We start from the raw sequence: 10,811 nt of genomic DNA on the forward strand, positions 1-10,811 counted from the left end.
AATCTAGCTCTGAAAAGATGGCTGCTCAGGGTGCTCTGGGAAAGGTTTCCTTACTGATAAACAGAAACACAGAAGAACGACTGTAGATATCTCGCATCCAATAGCAGGAGCCCTTCTGGAAGCAAACCCCAAATAACTGAGGGTGGTAAAGCAGAAAGAGGGAAGCAAGCTGGTTGCTCAGGATCCCTACTGTGCTCCTGAATTAGCCAACTTGGAAACTTCCTAACAAGTTTTGTACTGTTTAATAATTGTGAATAGGGTTTTTCATTCCTTGCAATTGAAAGCATCCCAAACCTACCGCACCTGCAGAGAAGGCAGTGGCACCCCACTCCAGTACTCTTGCCTGGAAAATCCCATGGACGGAGGAGCCTGGAAGGCTGCAGTCCATGGGGTCTCGAAGAGTCAGACACGACTGAGAGACTTCCCTTTCACTTTTCACTTTCATGCATTGGAGAAGGAAATGGCAACCTACTCCAGTGTTCTTGCCTGGAGAATCCCAGGGATGGGAGCCTGGTGGGCTGCCGTCTCTGGGGTCACACAGAGTAGGACACAACTGACGTGACTTAGCAGCAGCAGCAGAAGCAGCAAACCTCCCTCATGGTGTGATTTGGAGAATAAAATTGGATGATACTGCTACTGGGATCCAGAAGAGGTGAGACCAAGGGGGGAAAAAAAAGGTGAGACAATGCAGGCCCTCAGCTCCATCTGAGGACTGTAAGCAACCACTGAATGGCTGCTGCTGCTAAGTCGCTTCAGTCGTGTCCGACTCTGCGACCTCATAGATGGCAGCCCACCAGGCTCCGCCATCCCTGGGATTCTCCAGGCAAGAACACTGGAGTGGGTTGCCATTGCCTTCTCTGAATGGCTAAGTATAATTAAATATATATCTATTTCTATCTATCTATTAATATGTTCACCTGTTGCACTGGAGAAGAACGCATTGAAGGGGGACAAGGTGAAGACACAGAGACGGAGAACAGTGATCTTTAGATAAAACTTGGGAGAACTCCAGCCTTTGATAGAGTCTCTGGAGCAGCCCAAGAACAGCACTAAGAAATGACTATGAAGGTAAGAAGAGGACAGGAAAGAGTTGGCACAAAAGTAAAGGCAATAGAGACTTGAAGAAAAAGTAAGTTTTAAAAGGTTATCAAATATTGGAAAGGTCAAAAAAGAGAATTGGCAATATGGAAACTGATGGCTATTTAGTGACCTTTGCAACAGTAATTTCAGGGTAATAGGGCAAATGAACTACTACAGAGGGTTAAGAATGAATGGACTAAATGTCCATCAACATATGAAGGGATAAAGAAGATGTGGTACATATATACAATGGAATATTAGCCGTCAACAAGAATGAAATAATGCCATTTGAACAACACGGATGGACTGAAAGATTGCCATAGTAACCAAAGTCAGTCAAAAAGAGAAACACAAGTACCTTATCATATTGCTTATATGTCGAATCTAAAATATGGTAAAAATCAGTAACATCTACAGAACAAAAACAGACTCACAGATAGAAAACAGACTAGTGGTTGCCAAGGGGGAGGGGAGCAGTGGAGGGGAGGAGCGGCAGTTTGGGATTAGCGGAGGCAAGCCACCCATTATAGAATGGATAAACAACCAGCTCATAATGTAGGGCATAGGGAAGTGTTTTCAATATTCTGTGACATAACACAATGGGAAAGAATATAAGAAAGTGTCTATATATTATATATATACACTTTGATCACCCATCTCCCCAATATACATGTATATACTAGGTTTGATGAAGAATGGAAAGTTGTAGAAAAACAGTGGAACAGAAGGGTATAAGCTAAGGGTAGTAAACAAGAAAACCAGTGAGGCCTGCCCCTTCACATTTTTCTCTGCTTCCATCTTCAGAGACAAGAATGCTCCTTTCAAAACCATATTTCAGAAAAATATTAAGTGACATGAAGAAATGAGTAAGTGGAAGTTACTACTAGGTATAGAGGTATTGGATTGAGATTTTCATTTTCTTATGTTTTTCTATGTTTTCTGAGTTTAACAACTGATCTAATTTCTAATTAGAAAACTTGTTTTTTTAAGTGTGTTTAATATTATTGCTGGGAATATTTTATTTTCCAATTTTTGGAGCCTCGTAATCCATGGTGTCATGTCTGGAAACTGCCATTTGGCATTGTAGAAAGGAAAACTGAGAAGATAACATTCTGCAAATCTTATCTGACTAATGGAAGCTATTATATAAACATTTAGTAACATTGTTATACTAGTAACATTTTCTATTAAGAAACACTTGCTTGAAAACAAAAAACACAGAATTTTTACATGATTTATTTAATAATAAACCAATTAAAGATACAAAAACGTTTAGAGGATTCCAAAATTTAAATTTTTGTTTAAATACAAATTCACTCTGTAATATGAAAACATATAACATTAGACCTCTAAACATAATGATTTTTTCGTCTACAAAAATTGCTTTTTGCTATACTAAAAAATTTGCAGGAAACAATTTTTTTTGTGAAATTAAGTGTACATTATTTACAGATGAAAAAGTAATCTAAAAAGTAATCTAGAAACATGGATATATAATGTAGATTATCTTTGTATATAATTCCCCCTCCCCCACTCCCAATTAAAAAAAAGATCCAAAATATAAAGCAATTACAGTTTTATAGCAACTGACTACTCAGTCAGATTAGCCAATTGTCTGGGCCCTTAAAGAGCCCTGACTCTTTCAGAATAGCAGTGTATCATTTAGCACTCAGAAACCTAAGTTTACTAGTGGATCACAGTGCACAGGGGCCTAAAGAGTTAATGAACAAACTATTTAGGGAGAATTCAGGTTCATAGCAGGTTTTACAGATAATAGAAAAATGAATTTTTTAGGGCCATTAATTTTCTGTAATATTTTAGTTATATTTACATTAGGAGATAAGCTGATAATGTTTAATTGATACTAACTTTGATAAATTGATAAATTCGATAAATTGATAAACTTGATAAATTGATAAATGTAGGAGTTAGAATCATAAAATTTAGAACTAGATGGGAAACGGAGAACTAGATAGGAACTAGATAGGAGGTGGGGTCTAATCCAATACACCATTCCTCTTAGGAGGCCCAGAAGATCAAGTGGCTTGCCCAAGGTTACACAGCTAGTCAGCAGGAGAACCACTCAGGCTGATACTTTTCTATTAGCCTGCTTCTGAAACAGGTTCAGCCCTATCATGGGCACATTTCAGTTTTTAAAGTTATATTTTACATAGGCATAGCTCAACATACAGTGCAACAAACTAAAGTCAATCTAAGTGAAATCATAATTTTAACAAAGCATAAAATAGGTGTCTTGCATTTCAAAGAGTCAAGACTTAACCTTTGATACAAGTGGAATGAAAACAGCTCCTATATAAATTTCCTGATGTCTTACATTTAAGTATTGTATTTACAAAAGAATCAGAAAAGCTAATGCAATATAAAATTTTAAATGGTGCTTGTAAAATGCTTATGATATAACCACTGGAAAAAAACTCAATGTCTTCATAGTATAAAACGCCTGTTCCTTCACAACTGAATTCTGAAATATTTGGAGAACAAACAGAAATATCTGGGTTTTTCCCCCCTCATCTAACAAAGTCAAAATTAACTGTTACTAATTTTTAACAAGTAACTACAAAATGAGGAAAGTTTGGAGGATTTATCTTAGAATCAATAGTTTGCATACAATTGAAAATGTTCAATTAAAAAACAGCCATCTGTAATTCCTTTGGCGTATTCCTCAGAAGGAGCTGGGCTCCAGTAGTTCGTTTTTTATAGCTGCCTGAGAAGGAAATCCATTGGACACCACCATCACGTAAGGCTGCAGCTGCTGCTCGGCGTCTTCAGTGCCTTGTTTCTCGTTATCTTCAACCTCCTTTTTCACTTCTTCCTGTATGTGAGTTTTTGCTTCTTGAGCTTTGATAACTGAAGTGATTACAGTGCCAGGTGGGTGAGCAACCAGCTGTGAACTGTGATGAGAAAAGGTCACCATGGGTGTGGTGGCACTGAAGGACGGCGCCGAAGCCGCGCTGACAGTCCCGTTGCAGACGGTTGGGACACTGCTGGTGAGGACCTGCTGCACGTGGGCAGGGCTGAAGACGATGGAGGGAGGGGAGCCCGGCTTCTGCGACTGGAGCACCACGTTTTCTTTGAGGACTGTCATGGGCTGTGAGGATGGGATGGCTTGTAAGATGAATTTCTGAGATCCAGCAGCTGACGATGGATCTGCGCTGGCTATCACTGTTGTGATTGGCACTGTCTGGAGTGTTACCGTGTGCAAATGCTGATTCCCAGGAGATACCACCACTGGAACTTGGGCTGGAGTCTGTATGGTCCTATTGAGATTACAAAATAAAAGTGAGGAAATAACCATATTCTACATTGCTGAAAACAACACTTGACAAGTCACTTGAACAAAACATGAGTTATTCATTTCAAATGCTCCTTCCCGTTATTGCCAACGCAACGAAAACATTGTGCCAGACCCAGCATTAAACACTGCACATACAGAAATGGCCTACGAAAAAGTCTCAGTCCATTAACTGTAATGCCATCTGTGGGGAAATGTCTGTATAAAGCACTGTATTAACACAAATGGGGAAGCAATTTTTTGTTGAAGGAGGATATCAAAATGTTTCCCAAGGCAGTTATACATAAGCTGCCTGACAGAAAATAGGAATTTCTTTTTTTTTTTTTTTTTGCTGCACCATGCAGCTTGTGGGATCTTAGTAACCTGACCAGGGATCAGTTCTGGCCTTTGGCAAAATGCAGAGCCCTAACCACTGGACTGCCAGGTAATTTTCAAAAATTAGGAATTTTTAAATAAACACTGGATCCACTATCATTTTAATATTTGAGGGATAACGTCATCTATAAGTCCAACCAAATTACCAAACTTCACATGATTATAATTGTTTTCAACCTGTTTCGGCTCAGATGGTAAAGAGTCTGCCTGCAGTGTGGGAGATCTGGGTTCGATCCCTGGGTCGGGAAGATCCCCTGGAGAAGGAAATGGCAACCCACTGCAGTATTCTTGCCTGGAAAATTCCATGGACGAAGGAGCGTGGCAGGCTACAGTCCATGGGGTCGCAAAGAGTCAGACATGACTGAGCGACTTCACCTTTCTATTATATAGAGAAAACACTCAATTAACTAAAATTAAACAATACTTCAACCTTAAACGTATATGTGATAGAATTATTAGAAGAATTTTAATAATTCATGGCTCATATTACATAAAACAAGTCATGAATATAACTCATGAGGGTTCTTTAGGATGGCAGAGAGAACAAAAGGTAAGGCCAAATCTTGACAAAAATTAACAAAGGTTGTTTTTGAGGTGTGTTTTCTCAGCTCAAGTAATCTGCACAAATTTTAATCATAAAGATACAATTTTAACATAAAATCCAGTTTAAGTTGTTAATTCTATTTATTGAAGAAAAGAGGTACATAAATGGTATTATAAGTCAATCTAATTTTTAAAGTTCACAGCTGTGAAATTTATACTCATGGCTATAGTCAATACAAAACAAATGTTGTTGAACAAACTCAGCATCTGGATCTCAACTGTGTTTCCTCTGAATTCTATAAAGCTATTTGACAAAAGGGAGAGGATTGCTACTTCAAATGGCTGAGAGCCCGATTAGTCCCCATAAATGAAATGTTAATTACTGCCTTGAGACTATCACAGGTAAATTTTAGCAAGTTACAGTTCCGTGGCCTGTCTCACGTGAAAAATGAAATTCTAGAGCAGAAACCAAGTGGGTAATGTGGAAGATGACTCAGTACAACTCAGGAGAAAGTAAGAGGAAGCAGAAAGACACGGGAGAGCTGGGGCCACACCCACACACGCAGGACACCGTTTCTCAGGTTCAGTTCGCCACCACAGTCCCCACTGTGAGAATCAGTCCACGCCAGGATGTCAGCAGCCCTTTTGCAGGACATTGCTAGAGGAGAATATGAGTCCAGTAATGAAGATGTACTAGGTTGGCAGGGTACGGCTAGGAATAAAGGCCAGGTATACTAATACTCTTGGGCAGGCGGTGATGAGTTGGAAGGGTATGGAGTAACTCTGGGAACTAGAGCACTTTTCCAAAATACGCTGTACCTCCCTTTTTTCCTGCCTGCCTAAAATCAGGATATCCTGGGTAGAATCTAAGCCTGCAAATAGTAGCTGACCCTACAGACTGATACCATTTTTTAAATAAAAAAGATCCAAGAGCTTCCCATGCCAAGAACTCATGTACATGTACATACAGATAAAATAGAATTTGGCACATAGAAAGCATACAGAATGTATCTATAAATATGTATAGCCTGGCCACCAAATAAGTATTATTATCACAATTTTCCACATGAAAAAAATTAATGCAGAAAGAAGCTGAATAGCTCACATAAGGTGAGCAGTTAGATAAGCAAAGGGATCAACTACAGAGCCTATGTGCTTAACCATTATAACATACTGTCACGTAAGTCCTGAATAACTTCAAGTAAAGAGGGATACTTACTATTAGATTTTTAAACAGTAGGGAGTTACAACTCTAATATACCCACACACCCCTTTCTCTTTCCGTCTCTCAGGTATGGCATAACCAATAATCTACTTGGAAAAGTTCCATGTTGTTAATCAGGGCTACCACGAGACATTCAATGCATTTTATTGAAGTCAGAAAAAGATGGCCCTTTCCTGGGCATCTGACTGCCATCTGCCAGAAAATATATATACTGACTTAAAATACCTGCAGTGTAAATATACTGGCTATTTGAACAAATTATAAAACAATAAGTTTTCACTAATAAAAAATTCAGAGATTAAAGGATTAAATATGATGCAGCCTTTTCCCAACCACAGGAATTAAAACCATTTTTTTCTTAGTTAATTATTAAACTGTCAGTTGTGTCTGCTTATAATTATATTGTACAACAAAGGTTACATTACAGTTAACTACTTCTAAAAAGCCCAAGCTGCTTGTAACCAACTGGTACAATACTGGTTATTTAAAATTCTTCAAACTTTCTGAAGCTAAGAAAGATACACAATATAATATTTGGCTTTTGCTAAATATCTACTCAGCTGTCAGGAAGTGTCATTTAATTGTTACAACCACCTGTCAGGTTAAATAATATCATCTTTATTTTATAGATGAGGAAACAGAATAGTTGGTTAATATAATCCAATGTCATATCCAATAATTGACAAGGGTTGTAGGGTGAGAATTTTATGCCCAACAATTCCTACTCCATTATATTGCTTTTAAAGTAACCTATAAATTATATATTGATATTTTTAGAGGCTAATTTATTTAAAAGACCCTAAGACAAACTTAGTGCTTGGAAAAACCTTGTAGAGAAACAAGTTATACTTGGTAGGTATATGGACTTCCAAGTTTACCAAGGGACAATTTTAGGAAAATACTTTACTAGAGGTTTATTTTTGTGAAGCCAAAGTTAAGATTTGTACACCTGAACATATATACCATAAATCAATTAAGAAAAGTTTAATCAATTTCAACATAGACACAGTTGGCCTTCCATACTCATGGCTCCACATCCACGTATTCCACCAACCTCCCCCAGAAATATCCAGGTGAGGCTGGATATCCCCAGGTGAAAATATCCAGCCTCACCTCCCCCCAAATTGCAGAAAGTTCCAAATTGCACAGCTTGAATGATCTGCTACATGCTGGCAAGTACTTACATAGCATTTATACTGTATTAGGTATTATAAGTAATCTAGAGATAATTTAAAGTATATGGGAGGCTATATGCAGGTTATATGCTAAGATTAGCCATTTTACATAAGGGGCAACCTCAGATTTTGGAGTCTGAAGGGAATTCTGGAAATAATCCCCTGAGGATACTGAGGGATAATTCTATGGGCAATTGTGTGAGATAAAAAGAAATGAGTAAAGGAAAAAATGGAGAAAAAATATGTTGCTACTTCTCTGTAAATAAGTAATAATTCTTGTGATTGTGTGAATTAACTGAGAGTACGTCAGATCATTAAGTTTACTGCTTTAGACTAAATTTCTTGTATTAAAACATTATCTCCACCACTATCTCCACCTGTGACCAGGCTCCTTGGCCTCTCTTTGCATCGGTTTCCTCAACTATAAAATAGGAATACTGAATATTACCTATACCTCATTGTGCAATAAGGATTCTATACTTTAATATATGTAAAGTATATGAAAAGTAGAGTGTTTTGAAACTTATCAGTTCCTGTTACATTAATTTAATAATTAATCTAAATTTAATTCATAAGATGCTGATTGCAGCCATGAAATTAAGACACTTACTCCTTGGAAGGAAAGTTATGACCAACCTAGATAGCTTATTCAAAAGCAGAGACATTACTTTGCCAACAAAGGTCCGTCTAGTCAAGGCTATGGTTTTTCCAGTGGTCATGTATGGATGTGACAGTTGGACTGTGAAGAAAGCTGAGCGCCGAAGAATTGATGCTTTTGAACTGTGGTGTTGGAGAAGACTCCTGACAGTCCCTTGGACTGCGAGGAGATCCAACCAGTCCATTCTAAAGGAGATCAGTCCTGGGTGTTCATTGGAAGGTCTGATGTTGAAGCTGAAACTCCTATACTTTGGCCACCTCATGCGAAGAGTTGACTCACTGGAAAAGACCCTGATGCTGGGAGGGATTGGGAGCAGGAGGAGAAGGGGACGACAGAGGATGAGATGGCTGGGTGGCATCACTGACTCGATGGACATGAGTTTGGGTGAACTCCGGGAGTTGGTGATGGACAGGGAGGCCTGGTGTGCTGCAATTCATGGGGTCGCAAAGAGTTGAACACGACTGAGCAACCAAACCGAACTGAACTAAGTCGTAAGTATTGTACCTTCTCTCAACTACAGAAAAAAAATATTTCAAAGGTCTTTGGTTTTTTAAAAAACTAGTCAAGAAAGATATAGCCAAATTTCTGTAACTTTTCTTAGGAGTGATAATATGGTTACTTGGGATGTCTGTATTTTTAAAGAGTTGTACATTGAAATATTTAGGGGTGAAATGTCATGGTGATGTCAACTGACTTGACAAATACCCAAACAAACAAAAAAAGGGCATAAATAAATATTGAGAGAAAGCAAAAAAGGCAAAGAAATAAATACCAATTGTAAATTCAGCTGGATGACAAACAGGTGGTTCAATGCACTATTTCAACCCTTCCATATTTTGAAATTTCTACAGTTAAAAGTTGGCATAATTACAGTGAAAATAAGTAGGACTTGAGGGAGGAAAATAAAATACAACCAAATGAGAGAAGAATTGTTTTAAAATCAAACAAATGATTAAGAATGTAAGGATGACACGAAAATTCGTGAAGCGTTCCATATTTTTTCGAATAGCCAAAGCTATCTTGAGAAAGAAGAATGGAACTGGAGGAATCAACCTACCTGACTTCAGACTCTATTACAAAGCCACAGTTATCAAGACAGTATGGTACTGGCACAAAGACAGAAATATTGATCAATGGAACAAAATAGAAAGCCCAGAGATAAATCCACGCACATATGGACACCTTATCTTTGACAGAGGAGGCAAGAATATACAATGGATTAAAGACAATCTCTTTAACAAGTGGTGCTGGGAAAACTGGTCAACCACTTGTAAAAGAATGAAACTACAACACTTTCTAACACCATACACAAAAATAAAATGGATTAAAGATCTCAACATAAGACCAGAAACTATAAAACTCCTAGAGGAGAACATAGGCAAAACACTCTCCGACATACATCACAGCAGGATCCTCTATGACCCACCTCCCAGAATATTGGAAATAAAAGCAAAAGTAAACAAATGGGACCTAATTAACCTTAAAAGCTTCTGCACAACAAAGGAAACTATTAGCAAGGTGAAAAGGCAGCCTTCAGAATGGGAGAAAATAATAGCAAATGAAGCAACTGACAAACAACTAATCTCAAAAATATACAAGCAACTCCTACAGCTCAACTCCAGAAAAATAAATGACCCAATCAAAAAATGGGCCAAAGAACTAAATAGACATTTCTCCAAAGAAGACATACAGATGGCTAACAAACACATGAAAAGATGCTCAACATCACTCATTATCAGAGAAATGCGAATCAAGACCACTATGAGGTACCATTTCACGCCAGTCAGAATGGCTGCGATCCAAAAGTCTACAAGCAATAAATGCTGGAGAGGGTGTGGAGAAAAGGGAACTCTCTTACACTGTTGGTGGGAATGCAAACTAGTACAGCCACTATGGAGAACAGTGTGGAGATTCCTTAAAAAACTGGAAATAGAACTGCCTTATGATCCAGCAATCCCACTGCTGGGCATACACACTGAGGAAACCAGAAGGGAAAGAGACACGTGTACCCCAATGTTCATCGCAGCACTGTTTATAATAGCCAGGACATGGAAGCAACCTAGATGCCCATCAGCAGATGAATGGATGAGGAAGCTGTGGTACATATACACAATGGAGTATTACTCAGCCATTAAAAAGAATATATTTGAATCAGTTCTAATGAGATGGATAAAACTGGAACCTATTATACAGAGTGAAGTAAGCCAGAAAGAAAAACACCAATACAGTATACTAACACATATATATGGAATTTAGAAAGATGGTAACAATAACCCTGTGTACGAGACAGCAAAAGAGACACCGATGTATAGATCAGTCTTATGGACTCTGTGGGAGAGGGAGAGGGTGGGGAGATTTGGGAGAATAGCATTGAAACATGTATAATATCATGTATGAAACGAGTCACCAGTCCAGGTTCGATGCACGGTACTGGATGCTTGC

General features: G+C 38.3%; 1 protein-coding gene across 3 annotated transcripts in view; it reads right to left on the reverse strand.

Annotated features, from left to right (window-relative positions):
- Positions 1-2,300: 2,300 nt before the first annotated feature.
- Positions 2,301-10,811, reverse strand: part of ELF1 (E74-like factor 1 (ets domain transcription factor)) — an 86,877-nt gene continuing 78,366 nt past the window's right edge. For all 3 annotated transcript variants that reach the window (XM_010846155.1, XM_010846153.1, XM_010846154.1), the window contains exon 9: positions 2,301-4,358. In XM_010846155.1, the coding sequence (XP_010844457.1) occupies positions 3,764-4,358 (595 nt within the window). In that variant the 3' untranslated portion in view covers positions 2,301-3,763. The remainder of the gene's footprint in view (positions 4,359-10,811) is intronic.

Source organism: Bison bison, unplaced genomic scaffold (genome assembly GCF_000754665.1).
Source record: "Bison bison bison isolate TAMUID 2011002044 unplaced genomic scaffold, Bison_UMD1.0 scf7180017864232, whole genome shotgun sequence".
In the NCBI taxonomy this organism is placed as follows: domain Eukaryota; kingdom Metazoa; phylum Chordata; class Mammalia; order Artiodactyla; family Bovidae; genus Bison; species Bison bison.